The 19,711-nt window shown below is 45.3% G+C and overlaps 2 protein-coding genes across 5 annotated transcripts in view; one reads left to right on the top strand and one right to left on the bottom strand.

The window, feature by feature from the left end:
- Positions 1-19,711, top strand: part of PHC2 (polyhomeotic homolog 2) — a 317,874-nt gene that overhangs the window by 12,815 nt on the left and 285,348 nt on the right. For all 3 annotated transcript variants that reach the window (XM_068241613.1, XM_068241609.1, XM_068241610.1), the window contains exon 2: positions 1,129-1,185. In XM_068241613.1, coding sequence (XP_068097714.1) covers positions 1,161-1,185 — 25 coding nt within the window. In that variant the 5' untranslated portion in view covers positions 1,129-1,160. The remainder of the gene's footprint in view (positions 1-1,128; positions 1,186-19,711) is intronic.
- Positions 14,302-19,711, bottom strand: part of SLC2A1 (solute carrier family 2 member 1) — a 171,997-nt gene continuing 166,587 nt past the window's right edge. For both annotated transcript variants that reach the window (XM_068241615.1, XM_068241616.1), the window contains exons 9-10: positions 19,271-19,474; positions 14,302-19,168 (exon numbers count right to left, since the gene is read on the bottom strand). In XM_068241615.1, coding sequence (XP_068097716.1) covers positions 18,962-19,168; positions 19,271-19,474 — 411 coding nt within the window. In that variant the 3' untranslated portion in view covers positions 14,302-18,961. The remainder of the gene's footprint in view (positions 19,169-19,270; positions 19,475-19,711) is intronic.

Raw genomic sequence — 19,711 nt, 5'->3', positions numbered from 1 at the left:
AAGTGCTCTAAACCTACAGCTGAACTCTGGTCCCCTACCATTCGTGTCCTTGCCTCTCCCTCTAGATTGTAAGCCTTTGGGCAGGGTCCTCCTCCTTTTGTGTCCTACCTGATCTTGTACCTCCATTACTGTGAACCCATGCTATGCATCTGAGTGAACCTAACTTGCCTAATCTCCATGCTCCATCCAGTGACTGACTAAGCATTACCTGGTACTCATACTATGTTGTGTGATCTGGTCTTTCTTGTATTCCTGTATTGTCATATTGCTGTATGTCACCCCTAAATATTGTCTGTAACCTAAATTAATGTTCAGCGCTGCGTAATATGTTGGCGCTTTATACATTCAATAAATAATAATAATAATAATTTACCCTATGCAAATATTCTGTAAGAAATGGAAGTGTTTAGTTTAAGTGAGAAGGCCACCACCTTTCCTGAGCGCAGCTGTTCAGTAAGGGGGAGGAGCATCAGACACCTCCAGGCCGATGTCCAAGACTTGATCGATAGTCACTGGAAATGTTCAAACACCCAATGGGGACCAGGGCTGTGGAGTCGGTACAAAAATCATCCAACTCCGACTCCTCAGTATATGAAGCCACCAACTCCGACTACAGGTACCCAAAATGGCACCGACTCCTCAACTCTGACTCCTTAGTCTAACACTTACCAGGGCTGTGGATTTTGTACAAAAATCACCCGGCACCTCAGTTTATGAAACCATTGACTCTGACTCCAACTCTGAATTGCTCCGACTCATCAACTCCAACTCCCTGATGGAGACATACCGGGTACTAAAAACCAAAGGATCACTTCAGCCACACACAGAAACCTAACTTTACCATCACTTTTCTTTGTAAACAACCATCAAGTTTTGTTTTACTGGATTCTCCTTATGAAGTTTCAGGACTTGCATTAAAAAGACAACAAGTTTTAGGTCAAATGGTAGTTATGCAGTAATTGAAGAAGTCTTTACAGACTTCAGAGCACCACAGTATATAAGAATTTCTCCAACACCGTTTTATATAAATGTAGAGAGATATGTGATATGGATAAGGATGGATGAATCATAAATACAGTATTATTAGGACACCCTCTGACTGAAGATCTTCTCCTATTCTTTCCATAGGATGAGGGTCCAGGGAGAGGCTGTAGAAACTCATGCCAGTACCCCAGGCTGCAAACTGTAAGTGCAATAGATATTAATGTTTTTTTTAATTAAATGATTTTACACATTTTGAACCTCATGTATTTAAGAAAACTGTTTATACGGATTGACAAACCTGAACAGGGGGGGGGGGGGGGGGGAGGGAACTTGGTGTTTGCCAAAGGGGCAGAGAGGTGCCACACAAACCTACAGCCATTTAGCGCCCTATGACGGCAAGGATAGGGAGTTTCTCTGCCTAGACTGATGTGACAATGTTTGGTAGAGGCTGCAGAAGACCTTCCCAGACTGATGGGTCAGTGTTTGGTGGAGGCTGCAGAAGACCTATGCCCAGACTGATGAAGCACTTCTTAATCTGTGGCAGTTTAGGAATGGATTTGCGCTTTTATTAACTGTAGTGCAGTTCTAGAAATTCACACTTAACTGCCGCCATTAACTAGGAATTAAGAATTTTCTTATTATCACACTGAACAGTCCCCCCTGCTGGTTCGAACTGTTTAAGAAGAAAAAACGGTAATGCTTTGATAAATCTGGCCAGTGTTTGGTAGAGGCCATTTAACATTGTGATGTGGGGGAATGTAATGAGTACTGTGGAGGTTCTCCATCTAGACTGGTAGGTTAGTATTTGGTGGTGGCTGCAGAGAAACTCCTAGATTGATGGGTCAGTGTTTGGTAGAAATAATTTAATCCCTTTTGATGTGGAGGGATTACAGTGAGTACGTCATCAAAGGATGAATTGGTAGTGGTGCCCAATACTGAAGTGCAGACACAGGATTGAACCAATTGATGAGCCCTGTAGCCAGCCAGATGTGTAACATATTAACTATAATATCAGAGTGCAGAATGCAGCATCTTCTATATTTCCAAGAACATGCCATAGTAGCGATGGGCTCATGAGTAATTACGAGTGCTTACACATGATTCAAATCAGCCTTAATTGCCGCAGCTGAGCGACTGGATTACAAGGGGTTATTAACCCATAATTCCGCCGTCCGCCCTGCATTCCAAACAACTTGAACGCGTCCTATTGGTCGTGTTGCAAGCCTCACCACGGCGCACTTGCTCCTTTGATGGAGGAAGTGGGCCGTAAGATATTTCACCAGGAGAGGTCCTGGATCTTGTGCACGCTGTATACAAAATGGCCTCCATCTCATTTGCTTTGAAAGTTCTGTCTCTGAGATTATGTGCTAGTCGTTGCACAGCCCAGGTCTAGCCTCTTTGTGGATGGTGGGGTCTCTGACACTGCACTGTTACTCAGTCTGTACGTCTGGATAGAATAGTGGTTGTGTGAGGAGCTGAGAAGGTCCATGTATAATGAGAGTTGCCTGTGAATGAAGAAGGAGATATTAGTCTGTCCCATTTCTTAGTATGGACCCCTAGATGGAATTAGAATGCAATGGTGGCCGTGTAAGGAGCTGTAGAAGGTCCGTGTATAATGATAGTAGCCTGAGAATGAAGAAGGAGATGGTAGTGTATCCCTTCACTCAGTATGGGCCTCTGGATGCAATTAGAATGGAATGGTGGTTGTGTAGAGAGCTGTAGAAGGTCCATGTATAATGATAGCCTGTGAATGAATAAGAAGATGATAGTCTTTCCTGTGATTCCTTCTTGAGTGGCAGAACCCACAAAGTGTCTATGGGGCCCTTCCTGTCCACCCCTGTATCACTTAAAGAGACTCTGTAACATCAGAAACATCCCCTGGGGGGTACTCACCTCGGGTGGGGGAAGCCTCCGGATCCTAATGAGGCTTCCTACGCTGTCCTCTGTCCCACGGAGGTCTCGCTGCAGCCCTCCGAACAGCCGGCGACAGACCCGACTGTCAAATCAATATTTACCTTTGCAGGCTCCAGCGGGGGCGCTGTGGCTGCTTTCGGCTCAGAAATAGACGGAAATACCCGATCTCCGTCGGGTCCGCTCTACTGCGCAGGCGCCGGAGACTTGCGCCTGCGCAGTAGAGCAGACCCGACGGCGATCGGGTATTTCCGCCTACTTTGGAGCCGACAGCCACCAGAGCGCCTGCGCAGGAGCCTGGAAGGTAAATATTTACGTCGCCGCTGTACGGAGGGCTGCAGCGAGACCCCTGAGGGACGGAGGCTTCCCCCACCCGAGGTGAGTACCCCCCAGGGGACGTTTTGACGTTACAGATCCTCTTTAACCACTTGAGGACCCACCCTTTACCCCCCCTTAAGGACCAGCGCTGTTTGATGGGATCTGTGTTGGGTGGGCTCTGCAGCCCCCAGCACAGATCAGCGGGCACGCAGAGCGATCAGATCGCCCCCCTTTTTCCCCCCTATGGGGATGATGTGCAGGGGGGGTCTGATCGCTCCTGCCTGCAGGCATGTTGCGGGGGGGGGGGCACCTCAAAGCCCCCCTCCGCGGCGAAATTCCCCCCTCCCTCTCCTACCTGTCCCCTCCCCGGTGATCCGGGCTGCACAGGACGCTATCCGTCCTGTGCAGCCAGTGACAGGACGTCCCCTGTCACATGGCGGCGATCCCCGGCCGCTGATTGGCCGGGGATCGCCGATCTGCCCTACGGCGCTGCTGCGCAGCAGCGCCGTACAATGTAAACAAAGCGGATTATTTCCGCTTGTGTTTACATTTAGCCTGCGAGCCGCCATCGGCGGCCCGCAGGCTATTCACGGAGCCCCCCGCCGTGAATTGACAGGAAGCAGCCGCTCGCGCGAGCGGCTGCTTCCTGATTAATCAGCCTGCAGCTGGCGACGCAGTACTCCTGCAGCTGCCACTTTGCCGACGCACGGTATAAGCGTGCGGTCGGCAAGTGGTTAAGTATGGGGTGCCCCAGGGCTCAATCCTCTCTCCCCTGCTTTTCACGATTTACATGTTACCGCTTGGAAAACTAATCCAAAAGCATGGCCTGACATACCACTGCTATGCAGACGACACCCAACTATATCTTTCCTTCAGGCCTGGTGTGACAGACCCAACTCTAACTATAAACGCCTGCTTACGTGAACTACAGCAATGGATGAATGACAACTGGCTGAAACTAAATGCAGACAAAACTGAAGTCCTTCTGATTGGAAGGCAGAGCATGATAACAAAACAACTTAACTTGCAGTCTTCATCACTGGGAATAGGAGGCACGGATCTAAGCAGCTCTGATCATGTGCGTAACCTGGGAGTTCTAATTGATGGGAATTTAAACTTCAGAATTCAAATCTCTGCTGTGGTGAAATCATCCTATTTTCACCTGAAGAACATTGCAAAAATCAAGCACCTCATCCCCCCAGAAGATCTGCCAACCTTAGTCCATGCATTCATCACATCCCGACTGGACTACTGTAATGCTCTCTACACTGGCCTTCCAAAAAAGGTCTTGTACCGTCTACAGCTGATACAGAATACTGCTCCCAGACTGCTAACCAACCAACCCCATCACTGCCACATAACGCCAGTCCTGCGCTCCCTTCACTGGCTACCTATAGAATGGAGGGTCCTATTCAAGATCAGCCTACTGACATTTAAATCCCTGAATAATCTGGGCCCTGGATACATGAAAGATATGTTGCAGCTGCGTAGTAATCCCCGCATTCTCAGATCCACAGGTTCTAATAATCTAGTCATAGCCAGAGTCCACTTGGAAACTTTTGGTCCCAGAGCCTTCTGTCATGCTGCCCCTATGTTTTGGAACTCCCTACCTCAACAGATCAGGACAGCTCCATCCCTGGACATGTATAAATCCAGACTGAAAACCCACCTGTTCAGTTTGGCATTTGCAGAATTACAACTTTTGTTGTGTGAATACTTCATCCTACTACCAATTACTGAATCTGAGAGAGCCTAAGCGCTTTGAGTCCTATGGGAGAAAAGCACTATAGAAATGTTATTGTATTGTATTGATTCAGTATGGATCTCTATATGGATTTAGGACAGAATGGTGGTTGTGTAAGGAGCTGTAGAAGGTCCATGTATAATAATAGTAGCCTGTGAATGAAGAAGGAGATGCCAGTATTTCCTGTGATTCAGTATGGACCACTGTATGATTCAGTATGGACCACTATATGGAATTAGGACAGAATGGTGGTTGTGTAAGGAGCTGTAGAAGGTCCATGTATAGTGATAGTTGCCTGTGAATGAAGGAGATGATGGTCTTTCCCATTACTCAGTATGGAGCTTTATATGGAATTAGGACAGAATGGTGGTTGTGTGAGGAGCTGTAGAAGGTCCATGTATAATGATATTAGCCTGTGAATGAAGAAGGAGATGACAGTCTTTCCTGTGATTCAGTATGGACCACCAAATGGAATTAGGGCAGAATGGTGGTTGTGTAAGGATCTGTAGAAGGTCCATGTAGATAGTTTTTACTGTCATTCAGTATGGATCCCTGAATGGAATTACGGTGAAATAGTGGTTGTGTGAGGAGCCATAGAAGGTGTATGTATATTGATAGTAGCCTGAGAATGAAGAAGGAGATGTTAATCTATCCCTTCACTCAGTATGGGCCTCTGGATGCAATTAGAATGGAATGGTGGTTGTGTAAGGAGCTGTAAAAGGTCCATAGTGTGATGTTATCAGAATAAAAGAAAAAGTGGTCCGCACTTATCAGCACAGCAACTTTATTGATGGACGTATCCAATGACACCAACAGCAGGCATCAAGGCTGACATGTTTCGGACGTCAGTCCTTACTCATAGCCAACAAACAAATGACCACATCACATTTAAAAGGTACTCGGCTGCCATCAAGATAAAGGTGCAAAGGTCTAAGATAAAGGTGCAAACTGGCTAGCAAATGCTTAGTGTCCCTCACATACCCAGGCAACCGTCGGACCAAAGGCTGTAGGAGGGAGTCTACCCAGCAACCCAGGCGCTCCCCCAGAGATCCTATTCCAGCCACAATGGGCCTTCCCTCTGGGGGAGAGCCTGGTTTGTGGATTTTGGGCAAGTGATGAAAAATAGGTGTTATAGGGGATTTTACTTTCCAGGTATTCCATCATCTTTTGATTAAAGACACCCATGCTGGCCCCACAAGACAGAAGACTCCGTAGTCTATGCTGAAATTCTGGTGTAGGGTCAGTTTTTAAGACTGTATAAGTGTCACTATCTCTTAATTGTCTCATGGCTTCCTCTCTGTATGTATCGCTATCCAAAACAACCACTGAACCCCCCTTGTCAGCATTCCCACCCCAGAGTGACATATGTGTCCTTTTCTGGTTGGGTGGTTTTTGCTCTAGGTACTAATAGTCCCCCCTGACAAGGTCCTGTCCGGGTTATCTTTGTATTTGTACTTTTGTACTTTTGTGTCATGGAATGTTATTAATTTAATTGCTTGCACTCTGTTAGACATTTATACATTTTAGTCATCATGTTAAATCAAATTGTAATCAGCAGTGCTGTATCTTGTATCAGTGTTCATATTTGATGTATATCATTGTCTGTATCATTATGTATCCCTTGTTTGTTTTCTTACATTGTACAGCACCACGGAATATGTTGGCGCTTTATAAATAATAATAATAATAATAATAGTGGTTCTACGGTTTTGCTATTGATTAGTTGCTCCTTTTATCCATTTTTCACATTGTTTTAACTTGTACGTTGAACATTTTAATATGTAATATATACTTTAATTGTGTAGAGGGTGTGTTGTGTGTGTTCGGGGGCCGCCCCTTAGTGGGTGGAGTTGGGGTGGTTCCCGAGCACACACCTCCCCATTTAAATGTGATGTGGTCATTTGTTTGTTGGCTATGAGTAAGGACTGACGTCCGAAACATGTCAGCTTTGATACCTGCTGTTGGTGTCATTGGATACGTCCATCAATAAAGTTGCTGTGCTGATAAGTGCGGACCACTTTTTCTTTTCTTCTGTTGACTTTGGATTTGCTGTCCAGGTCCAGCACTGCAGCTATCTTGTAAGGTAGAGCGGTGTTCACCAGCCATTACCTATAGTGATGTTATCCTGTGAATGAATAAGAAGATGATAGTCTTTCCAATTACTCAGTATGGAGCTTTATATGGAATTAGGACAGAATGGTGGTTGTGTGAGGAGCTGTAGAAGGTCCATGTATAATGATATTAGCCTGTGAATGAAGAAGGAGATGACAGTCTTTCCTGTGATTCAGTATAGACCACTATATGATTCAGTATGGACCACTATATGGAATTAGGACAGAATGGTGGTTGTGTAAGGAGCTGTAGAAGGTCCATGTAGATAGTTTTTACCGTCATTCAGTATTGACCCCTGAATGGAATTACAGTGGAATGTCGGTTGTGTGAGGAGCTTCAGAAGTGGCATGAAGTGAATGAAGAAAGAGATGATAGTTTGTTCCATCACTCAGTATGGACCCCTGAATGGAATTACGGTGAAATGGTGGTTGTGTGAGGAGCCATAGAAGGTGTATGTATAATGACAGGAGCCTGTGAATGAAAACGGGGATATAAGTCTGTCCCGTTTCTTAGTATGGACCTCTGGATGGAATTAAGATGGAATGGTGGCCGTGTAAGGAGCTGTAGATGGTCCATGTATAGTAGGAGCCTGTGAAGGAAACAGATGTTAGACTGTTCTGGTACTCAGTATGGACCTCTGGATGGAATTAGGATGGAATAGGTGTTAGTGTGAAGATCTTTTCTGTATAGCACACCGAGAGGGAAATGAAGGCTGCCGAATCTGTGTCCTTATAAACAATGCTGGTTGCTGAGCATATTTCCAGAACCCATGTGCAGATTAGCAGCTCTGAACAAATTCTGACCACATTGACAACAAGCGTGTTCCAGGTGTGTGAAGCCATGATAGAGCACAAATGACTGGCAACCAACTGGTATTGTTTATAAGAACATAAATGTGGCCACCTCCATATCCCTCTCACTATAAGGTCACTTTAAAGAGAGCCTGATGCCAATTAAAATACTTCTTTTAACCTGCTATTTATGTTAAGCCATGTGTGCAGTGCTGAAATGCCGCATTACAGCGGCAGAACGAGGCCTTTATACCTCCCTAATCCCAGGGGCAAAATTCCTCGATTTTCCAGGTCGTGCATTTTGCTGCACTGGGAGGCAGAGCTTTGTGCTGTAGCTCTGCCTCTTCTGGAGTAAACCTCCGCAGATCTCCTCCTCTCCCCACCACTCTCAGTAAAAGAAGAATGAGAGAGGCAGAGATCGACACCAGTAGAGGCAGAGCTACAGCGCAAAGCTTTGCCTCTACCAGAAAGCACACCCCGATTTTTGCCCCGGAAATTTGGGGGTTATAAAGTCCTCGTTCCGCCGCTGTAATGCAGCGTTTCAGCACTGCTCATATTGCTTAACATAAATAGCAGGTAAAAAGAAGTATTTTAATTGGCTTCAGGCTCTCTTTAAACATTAATGGTTGTAGATGGGGAGGGGGAAATTCTCTGACTCTGCAAGGTAATCATTAGACCAGTGAGGTTTTGTCACATAGGATCTGGAAGGAGGAATCTATTTTATATTGTTTATTCAGCTGTTTCATTTGTTTGAGCAGTTCCAGGCATGGAATTAACCATTCATTTATCACATTTTTCCTGATCACCAGGACCTGGGAGTGACCACTGACCTTCTGAGGGTAAACAAAGACTGGAACACTGCAAAGAATAATGGGTCTGTGTTTCGTAGAAGCTGCGGGGAAACTCCTCCCAGACTCATGGGTCAGTGTTTGGTAGAAGCTGCGAGGTAACTCCTCCCAGACTCATGGGTCAGTGTTTGGTAGAAGCTGTGAGGTAACTCCTCTCAGACCGATGGGTCAGTGTTTGGTAGAAGCTGCGAGGGAATCAGTGTTTTGCAGGGCTGTGGAGTTGGTACAAAAATTATCCGACTCCAACTCCCGACTCCTCCGTTTCTGAAACCCAATGTTCTCCCGGGCTAGTTTTAGTGAGCACCCGGCTGTCATCGGCTCACCTCCTCCTATGCTGTAAGCAGAGTTGTGCAGAGAAGCACTGGCCCTGCATTCTCTCATCTCGCCCCACCCGGCTACTTTTTTATGCCACCTGCTAGAAAAAAATTCTGGGGAGAACACTGGAAACCACAACCCCGACTCCAGGTACGCAAAAATGCTCCGACCCCCAGCTCCTCAACTCCAACTCCTTAGTCTAATTCTTATCAGGACTGTGACGTTTGTACCAAAATCATCCAACTCCGACTTCTCAGTTTATTGAGACCACTAACTTCGACTCCAGGTACCCCAAATTTCTCTGACTCTACAGGTTTGGTGGAGGCTGTGAAGGAACTCCTCCCAGACTAATGGATCAGTGTTTTGGTGGAGGCTGCGGGGGAACTCCTCCCAGACTAATGGATCAGTGTTTGGTGGAGGCTGCGGAGGAACTCCTCCCAGACTGACGGGTTAGTGCTTGGTGGAGGCTGCGGAGGAACTCCTCCCAGACTGACGGGTTAGTACTTGGTGGAGGCTGCGGAGGAACTCGTCCCAGACTGACGGATTAGTGTTTGGTGGAGGCTGCAGGGGAACTCCTCCCAGACTGATGGGTCTGTGTTTTTGGTAGAAGCTGCAGAGGAACTCCTCTCAAACTGATGGATCAGTGTTTGGTGGAGGCTGCAGGGGAATTCCTCCCAGACTGATGGGTCAGTATTTGGTGGAGGCTATGGAGATAAAAAACAACAAAATTTTTCCCTCACAGGGGGATAAAACTTAACATTTAATTGTTTACATTAAAAATATATATATATTAAGGTTAAGCTGTCATTATCGTTACTATCAATGCAAGTTGATACAGTAGATTATTGTAAATGGGGTAAATACCCTCCTCCTACTTCAACTTGAAAAAAGTTGTTACTGCTTATACAAAACCCCCCACCATATAAAAACCACCCAACATGTTTCACTTCCTATTTGGAAGCTTTATCAAGGGAACAAAGTGTCGTGCTATAAGTGCATATAGTGTTAGGATGCATTACAAAGCAATAAATTAAAATAAAATCATATTTAGTAACAAAGCGTATAGGCCTATATTTTTTTTTTTTTTTAGGCTGCTGCCATAGGCCTATACGCTTTGTTACTAAATATGATTTTATTTTAATTTATTGCTTTGTAATGCATCCTAACACTATATGCACTTATAGCACGACACTTTGTTCCCTTGATAAAGCTTCCAAATAGGAAGTGAAACATGTTGGGTGGTTTTTATATGGTGGGGGGTTTTGTATAAGCAGTAACAACTTTTTTCAAGTTGAAGTAGGAGGGTATTTACCCCATTTACAATAATCTACTGTATCAACTTGCATTGATAGTAACGATAATGACAGCTTAACCTTAATATATATATATTTTTAATGTAAACAATTAAATGTTAAGTTTTATCCCCCTGTGAGGGAAAAATTTTGTTGTTTAGTATCCTAATCAGGTTCTGTGTTGAGTTAGAGGCTATGGAGATACTCTTCCCAAACTGATCGATCAATCGGTGCTTGGTGGAGACTGCGGGGGAACTCCTCCCAGACTGATGGATCAGTGTTTGGTGGAGGCTGTGGGGGAACTCTTCCCAGACTGATGGGTCAGTGTTTGGAAGAAGCTGCAGGGGAACTCCTCCCAGGCTGACACGTCAGTGATTGTTAGAGGCTGCTGGGGAACTTCTCACAGATTAATAGGTCAGTGTTTTATGCTGTTTTTTTCCTAGGAGTGTGTGGTGCTGTTACTAGGAGGGGCTCATGCTGTTACTAGATGGGAATGGTGCTGTTACTAAGAGGAAGGTGCTGCTACTAGGAGGGCAATGCTGTTACTAAGCAGGAATGGTACTGTTACTAGCAGTGGGTGGTTCTGTTATTAGGAGGATAATAAATGGCCTCAATTCACTAAGATCATGCTGGAGATACTAAGGCAAGAGAAAACTTACCACCACACATTGATCTTGCCTTATTAAGGTGTAGAAATAAGTTTTCACAGTGAGAGAGTTATCTTCTCTCTTCAGTCCTTACGTTACCTCCTTTGTAGTTATTTTCACATGCAGTTAATTAACAGCCTATCTTTAACTTTTTATTATTCTGGAGTTATTTTATGGATTGAAGAGTTAACTTTAAAGATCTCACCTTAAAGAAAACCTGTAACGATAATAAGTTCCCCTGGGGGTACTCACCTCGGTAGGGGGAAGCCTCCGGATCCTATTGAGGCTTCCCCCGTCCTTCTGTGTCCCACGGCGGTCTCGCTCTGGCTCTCCGAACAGCGGGGACTTAAATATTTAGCTTCCCGGCTCCAGCGCAGGCGCAGTATCGGCTCTCCGCTCTGAGATAGGTGGAAATAGCCGATTGCTTTCGGCCCGCTCTACTGCGCAGGTGCAAGTCTCCTGCGCCTGCATAGTAGAGCGGACCCGACGAGGATCGGGTATTTATGCCTATCTCCGTGCTGAGAACCGCAACAGCGCCACCCGCTGGAGCCAGGGAAGGTAAATATATCAAGCCTTGTCAGGCTTGTCGAGCATGGATTGCCGGAGACTTTGGGGGAGCCAGCGCTGGATTGCCTGCAGCTACAGGGATGGGGAAGCCTCATTGGGACCCTGAGGCTTCCCCCTACCGAGGTGAGTACTCCCCCAGGGGAACTTTTTTGTTACAGGTTGTCTTTAACTTAAAGACAGAAGAGTTAACTTTAGGTTTGCCTGAGGTAATGTTTCCTGAATACTACATGCCTTATCACCATGGTGATAACTCTAGAAACGTTATTAAAGACAGGAGATAAGCTTAGTGAATTGAGGCCATAGCTGTTACTAGGTGAGGATGACGCTGCTACCAGGTGGGGCTCATTCTGTTATGAGGCGGGGGTGATGCTGTTACTAGGTGGGAATGATGTTAGGCATGTTTCATGCTGTTATTTGGTGAGAATAATGATGTTACTAGGAGGATGTTGCTGTTACCAGGAGTGGGTGGTGCTGTTACTTGGAGCACAGTGCTGTCGCTAGGATTGGGTGGTGCTGCAAGGAGGATGATGCTGTTACTAGGACTGGGTGGTGCTGTTACTAGGAGTATGATGCTGTTACTAGGCAGGAATGGTGCTGTTGCTAGGATTGGGTGGTGCTGTTACTAGGCATGATTGATGCCACTGCTTGGAGAGCACTCCGTCTTTGAAGAAGTACTCTCTTTGCTCACTACAATCTGTTTGCTTAAATGTCAAATAGACGATTCGGATTTCAAAACAAACCTATGAAGAGAAACAATAGGTTGTTATGGACAGAATGGTTAATGCTCCTTGAAAATACATTTCAGCCTTCAAGGTCCATAATATTAACATTGTGTGTTACACCATAAGCATTTATCTGTCCCCTGTGTCACATATTTGTGGCCTTTCCTGTACACACCATGCAGGAAATGGCATTGTGTTACTATAGTGTGACAAGGAAGTGTGAGTGCCGGTTATACCAGTTGTGTTGTGGTTTCCTCAGTTAGCCAACACCCTCATACTTGTATTATCAGTTTAATTTATATATTTCTGTGGAAATGTTTGCAGAGACCCTGGTGGAGATATGATTTTGTTATCAAGCCCTCTCCTCTGGCACAGGGGACCACTTATCAGTATAGTCCCACATCACGATGTCACCCTCTTCATGTGAGACATATTTTGTGTTAGTGTTGTTGCCAGGCTTGTAGTTGTTGTTCCTTTAGTCCTTCATTTTTCATCTTCATTCTTATAAGGGGAGACCAAGAGCCCAATGGTGCAGTATCATAAGGTATTAGGTTGTGCTCTAATTATTCTGAGTGATTATACTCACAAAGGTGGGTTGATGTCACTGCAATCATTGTATATCGCCTGCGGGGAAATGACCGTCCCCGCTCGGTATCCTAAGTCCTTGACTCCTAAATCTTGGTTAGCACCACACTAACGTTACAGGACATAACGTGTGTGTGTGTGTGTGGGGGGGGGGGGGGGGGGGGGGTCATGGAGCAGGGGGGTTGGAGGCACCCAAAAAACATCAATTGGGTATAAGTATGGTGTATTGGTGCATAGATTAAATTAAATTAAAAGGAGGTATCTTAGCTCTCCAGATGAAAAAAAACCCTATTGTATGGTGCTGGAATAGGGGTTTGTAGTCACAGTATAGCTTAGCACCCTGACATCCAGCAGTACTTAAGAAAAGAGAGATTCAAAATGATTTCCTAGACCTTTGTACTTCATGGAATGTGAGCCAAGGTTCTTAGGTACGTCTGTATCTGGTTCTGTATGCTAAGTAGGTCTTTCCCTGCCATGATGACTAGAATCGGCAACCAGCATGTCCTTTACAACATGGCCGATCTCGCTCTGTATGAACCCACCATGTATTTTTACAGCAGCAGGGACAGCCATACTATACCAGGGCAAAAAAACCCACATATAAGTAGATAAATACTTGTTCTACTTACATAACATATGTATTGTACTGTCCACATTTTGATTACAGTTCATTTTGTTTTAGGCATTTTCCATCTTTACTGCCTCTGACTGAAGCCAATCCTGATGTCATTTCCTCCCTTACTTTTTTTTTCTCCTAGAAACTGTACTGTCCTATGTAGGTTCCTTTGTAAACTCGTGTGAGCTCAGCGTATTTCAGCAGATTCTGCAGAGGGGTGAGGTGTATTTCCCTTCTCGGCTTCAGCCTGTCTCATTGAAGTGATATCAGCCAATCAATGGGAAGCAGGAATGAGGGAGGGGAGATAATGAGCTTCCTTTCTCCCAGACCCAGAAAGGAGCAAGGCTGACTGAGATAAGATTGGTTACAGCAGAAACGTATGATTATATTGGAATGCTTGCAATAGAGGGTCAGGCTGTAGACTGCATAATAAACACAGAGCAATGGGTAAATGGAGTTTGATTTTGTGGCTGACAGTCCCGCTTTAAGAAGGACCGTGCTAGACCTAATATCATAACATGTTCAGGTGGGTAAATTAATCTTTGCTGATAAATGAGATGTTGTCTGTGGGAAGATTGGTTATACATTAGAAGGTGGTAGTCCTATTCTTGGCATCGTGGCAGTTCTCCACCCTCATGTACAAAGCTTTTCCTCCAGTGGAGTATCTTGACTGGGAATGCACGCTCTGGGGTAGCGGATAGGGGAGCAGTAGATAGACAGGCCCATTTTATTCAGCCCTGAGGTGTTCACAAGGAACTGATCTGCTTTAGATGATCCTCTATCTGGGGTTATGTACACTGTGCATAGCAGCCCTCCCCTCTGTCCCATGATGTACACATAACACACCAAGTCTTCTATTTATTTTATTTTAAGAGGTTTTGTTACAAACTCACAATAAATAAAAAAAACTACTGAATAACAGTAAATGCATTGAAATAGTCATGAATATGGAATTAAACCGTGGACAATAGACACATATACACGTACACACCAACAAACACGCCAATATTAGTCCGTTAAATAGATCACTTCATCATGAATGATTACACATCACTTCATACCCAGCTGTGTGACTTGAAACAACATGATTGTGTCACAGGAGTGCATTAAAATACACAGGCAATGGCAGAAGTGAGATGGCTGTCACTGGCCTTGGGAATTCTCAGGACTGTCATCAGAGAGGTCACCCTGACTTGGGAATTCTCAGGACTGTCATCAGAGAGGTCACCCTGACTTGGGAATTCTCAGGACTCACCAGAGAGGTCAGCCTGGCCTTTGTAAGTCTCAAGACTGACAACACATAGGGCACCATGGCCTTGTAAAGTTTCAAAATTGTCAAGGAAGAGGTCACCCTGGTTGGTCTTGGGAAGTGTTAAGGCTTTCAACGGAGAAGTCTCCATAGCCTTGTAATATTGTAGTGTTGTCACCAATGAGGTCACCACAGCCTTAGGAAATCTTAGGATGGGCACCAGAGAGGTCACAGTGGTCTTGGAGAATTTCACTGGGGAGGGTACCATGGCCTTGTGGAGTTTCAGGGCTGTCACCAAAGAGGTCACCATGGCCTTGTGACATCTCAGGAGAGGTCATCAGGGCTTTGGGAAATTTAAAGAATCACCAAAGAGGTCACAACGGCCTTGGAAAATCTTAAAACAGTCATGAGAGAAGACTCCACGGCCTTGTAAGTTCTTAAAACAGTCGCCAGCGAGGTCACCATGACCTTGGGAATAATTGAAACAGTCACCAGCGAGGTCAACATGGCCTTGGGAATTCTTATGACTGGATGTCGGCATTTGCATGTCAGGTGCTTTCACAATTATAGAATATCTCGTTCAGAACTGGTAAAGCGGGTTCAATCTCCAGGAACAGGATTATTACTCACGTCTTTTGATGTGCACTTAATATTAATTACAGTTTTGGCAGGTACACAATTTTCCCTCTTCCGTACAACTCTTAGGTAAGGTTGTTGGACATCAGGGAGCAGTTCCCATGGCGACTGGGGCAGCCATCTTAAGTATATATATGTACATTTAGAAGCCCTATTTACTATGTCCATCCCATTCATCTCCCGCACATAGAATACAGTCTACACAATGTCATAAAAACAGCTTCATTCCAGACATTAAGGAGCGTTACGTTAATAATAGTTACAATTAGAAAAAAATAATTTCTACATAGTTTGACCTACTGTGCAAAAAAAATAAAAAGAAAACACGTCATGACAACAATATATATATTTACAGTACAATATCAGCCTTGCTATAAGTTAGATCTCTCTAATAATACCATCCAACAAAAATATATATTTATATATATACTATAAATATATATATATATAAATATCTTTAAAACTATACAAAGAAATGTGTCTCTGCTCTGTAGCTAGATTGGGAAGGCAAGTGTGAAGCTCAACGAGAAATTGTGGAGAAAAGACTGACAAAAAATAAAATACATTGTTGTGATATAGCAAAATGGCAGCTTGTGGTCTTTCACTGCCTGCCTCAGAGTAGGCTTCCAGCAGCCAGTGTGTGTAACCACCAGTCACTGCCTGCCTCAGAGTAGGATTCCAGCAGCCAGTGTGTGTAACCACCAGTCACTGCCTGCCTTACAAAATGAGCCCTCCAACAGCCAGTGGCTGTAACCTGTCACTGCCTGCCTTACAGAGGAGGCCTCCAGCAGTGTGTGTCACCACCTGCCTCACAAATTAGCCCTCCAGCAGCCAGTGTGTATAACCGGTTACTGCCTGCCCCACAAATAAGCCCTCCAGCAGCCAGTGTGTATAACCTGTTGCTGCCTGCCTCAGAGTAAGAGTCTATCCCTTAAGCCCCATCTACACGATACGATTCTTTGTGCAATTTGATTACGGTTCTATTTACGAGCCGATTAAATCCGACATGTCCGATCGGGATTCGATTTGCCATTGTTTTGCAATGGCAATTCGAATCGAATCCTGATCGGACATGTCGGATTTAATCGGATCGTAAATACAATCGTAATCAAATTGCACAAAGAATCGTATCGTGTAGATTGGGCTTTAGAGTAGGCCTCCAGCAACCGATCTTTGTACCCTGTCACTATCTGCCTCACAGATGAGGCCTCCAGAAGCCAGTGTGTGTAACCTGTCACCACCTGACTTGTAGAGGGGGCTTCCAGCAGCCAGTGGCTGTAACTTGTCACTGCCTGCCTCATAGAATAGGCCTCCAGTAGCCAGTGTGTGTAACCTGTCACTGCCTGTCCCAGAGTATGTCTTCAGCAACCAATATGGACAACCTGTCACTGCCTGCCTCATAGAATAGGCCTCCAGCAGCCAGTGTGGGCAACCTGTCACTGCCTGCCTCACAGAGGAGGCCTCCAGCATCCAGTGTGTGTAAACTGTTACTGCCTGCCTCACAGATGAGCCCTCCGGCAGCCAGTGTGTATAACCTGTCACTGCCTGGCTCAGAGTAGGCTTCCAGCAACTAGTGTGTGTAACCTGTCACTGCCTGCCTCACAGAGGTGGCCTACAGCAGTGAGTGTGTGTAAACTGTCACTGCCTGCCTCACAGAGGAGGCCTCCAGCAGCCAGTGTGTGTAAACTGTCATTGCCTGCATCACAGAGGAGGCCTCCAGCAGCCAGTGTGTATAACCTGTCACTGTGTGCCTTGCAGAGGAGGCCTTTAGCAACCAGTGTAACCTGTCACTGTCTATCTCTTAGGGTAGGCCTCCATTTGCCAATATGGGCAACCTATTTGTGTCATTATCTTAGAGGAGACCTCCAGCAACCAATGTGGGCAACCTGTCTATGCTTTTCTCTTAGAGGAGGCCTCCAGCAGTCAATGGGGAGTAGACCTCCAGCAGCCAGTGTAGGCAACCTGTTGCAATTTGGAGGCCAGGAATCAGTGTTAGACTACCCTATCTCCTTCTGGCTGACTGCTATAGATGAAGCAGAAGACATGTGGAACAAACACTGCACAGGGTCACAGCCATAATCATGCTATCAGTGCTACTGCTAAACCCCCTGCAACAATTGGCAGCTGACCTGAAATGTCCCGTGGTATTCAGTACCAAGTAACTTCTCCCCACTGCCCAGCGGTGCCAGGAAAAGCCGTCAGTGCAGTTAATGTATCACCTTTCCTTACTATAAACTAAGGAAAGGTTGAATATAGGCATCACCTGTTGGCTGAATTACTGCTGGGCAATGTTAAGGGTCCCACAGGCTAGTGTTTTATACTTACAGACAAATGCTAAACAAACATGGAATGCAAAAAATTCCACACAGACTTCAGAGGTATGATGGAAATATGGTTTCAATGTATGATGGAAATATGACTTCATATTTACATCTATGATGTAATTATGACTGCAGAGTAGAGCCTGGTCTCTGCGTATGATGGAAATATGATTGCAGAGTGAATCCTGGTCTCTACATGTGGTGGACATATGACTGCAGTGCAGAGTGAGGCCTGGTCTCGTGTGGTGGAAATATGACTGCAGAGTGAGGCTTGGTTTTATGTGTGGTGGAAATATGACTGCAGAGTGAGGCCTGGTCTCGTGTGATGGAAATATGACTGCAGAGTGAGGCCTTGTCTCTAAGTGTGGTGGAAACAAGACTGCAGATTAAGGCCTGCATGAGTGGTGGAAGTGTCTGTGGAATGGGGTGACTCTTTTGGAGTGAAGAGACAGGGGTCATCTAGACAGAAGCTATGTTGTCTTTGGACAGAGAGCTTGAAGGCTAGAGGCAAGGCAGGAGGGTGTGTGTATATATACGTGTATATTTCTATATATGTACACACACACATACAGTATGTATAGATACAGAGTGGGTGACATGTCGTCCATGTGCTCCATTCTGTACAGCATTCATAGTTTGTGTTGAAGCTCTTGAACAATCAGAGTCACAAATGTGGGCCTTCCCATAGGTTACAGTATTCTGATGAAACGTAATAGTTTTTGCTAAAATATTTCTAGCCCTGAAGCTACCATCTCCTGTGTTGACCAAAACTGACATCATTGCAAATAATGTTCTTCGTGCAAGAACAGTCCAGGAAAACTTAAAAAATACTACTACAGTACGTAAACAAAGTCCGTGTTTGGGCTGTAAGTTTCCCTCTCCCTGCCTAGTGTTACAGGCCGGAAGCTCACACCAAATAGAAAACAATCTGTTTATAAAACAAAATCATACATTTACGTCTTAGAAAAGAGCTTCCTTGCTTCCTCTGTCATCTATTTACGTAACAGGCCATAAAACTGCCAGAAACACTAGAGTACAAAGGTCTACCCTGTGGTTTTTCAAGAAGCTTTGAAATGCAGCGAGCAGGATTGTTTGGAAAATGGGTTGCTGCTTATCGCCTCCATGGAGTGGTGGTGAGGTTTCGGGTGGAGGCTTTGTTATGCCCAACATAAACTAGAAAGCAGCTTCCCTCTCGCTGTTCTCACCCTAAGTCCCGCTGCACCACCAGTAAATCCATTAGCAGCCCGGACACAGGTAGAGAAGGAGAGGGAAGTAGCAGGAGGTAGGTGTTACAGGCAGAAAGTTACACTTGGGAATCGCCAAGGCTGTGGAACTCCTCTGGAGCATTGTGTTTGTCAGCATTGCTTTCAGCTCCCCCGCCTTGCCTGAAGTCAGAGGCAATCTCATCAAATGTGCGGCCTTTGGTTTCTGGCACCTTGAAGAAGGTGAAGATGAAGAATATGGCAAGCAGCACTATAAAGATGACAAAGACGTAGGGGCCACAGAGCTTCTGCAAAAGAAACACAGACGGGGTTAAGACATTGTCCATAGAAATTGCTGCACATGTGCAAGTCAAATCATTCTAAAGCAATCTGACATGGTGGTCACTTACCTCGACATACTGGAAGCCAAATCCTACGATGAAGTTTGATGTCCAGTTGGAAAAGCCAGCAACAGCAATAGCTGCAGGTCGTGGACCTTGACTGAAGAGCTCTGCCACAATGAACCATGGGATGGGACCAGGTCCAATCTCAAAGAATGCAACAAAGCAGTAGATAGCCACAATGCTGAGGTAGGACATCTCTGCCACACGGTCCTGGAAGAGATGGATGAGAGAGGTTCATGATAATGTTGCCAACAGCTTTCTCAACAGGTGTCTGGTTAGCACAGATTTAGGCGCGAGAGTGCATCAGGCCCATGTGTTTATCTCTTATTGCTAGTAGGAACTGTGGTAGGCTTTTTCTCACAAATATTCTGTTGCAGAAGAGTCCCCGTTATCTGGACCTCAGGCAACCGGAAGTCTCAACTAACCGGCATGCCTGAGAGGATAACG

The sequence above is a fragment of the Hyperolius riggenbachi genome, chromosome 6 (assembly GCF_040937935.1).
Source record: "Hyperolius riggenbachi isolate aHypRig1 chromosome 6, aHypRig1.pri, whole genome shotgun sequence".
NCBI classification, from domain to species: domain Eukaryota; kingdom Metazoa; phylum Chordata; class Amphibia; order Anura; family Hyperoliidae; genus Hyperolius; species Hyperolius riggenbachi.
The sequence above is the reverse complement of the archived record's forward strand: the minus strand, read 5'-3'. Positions and strand labels throughout refer to the sequence as shown.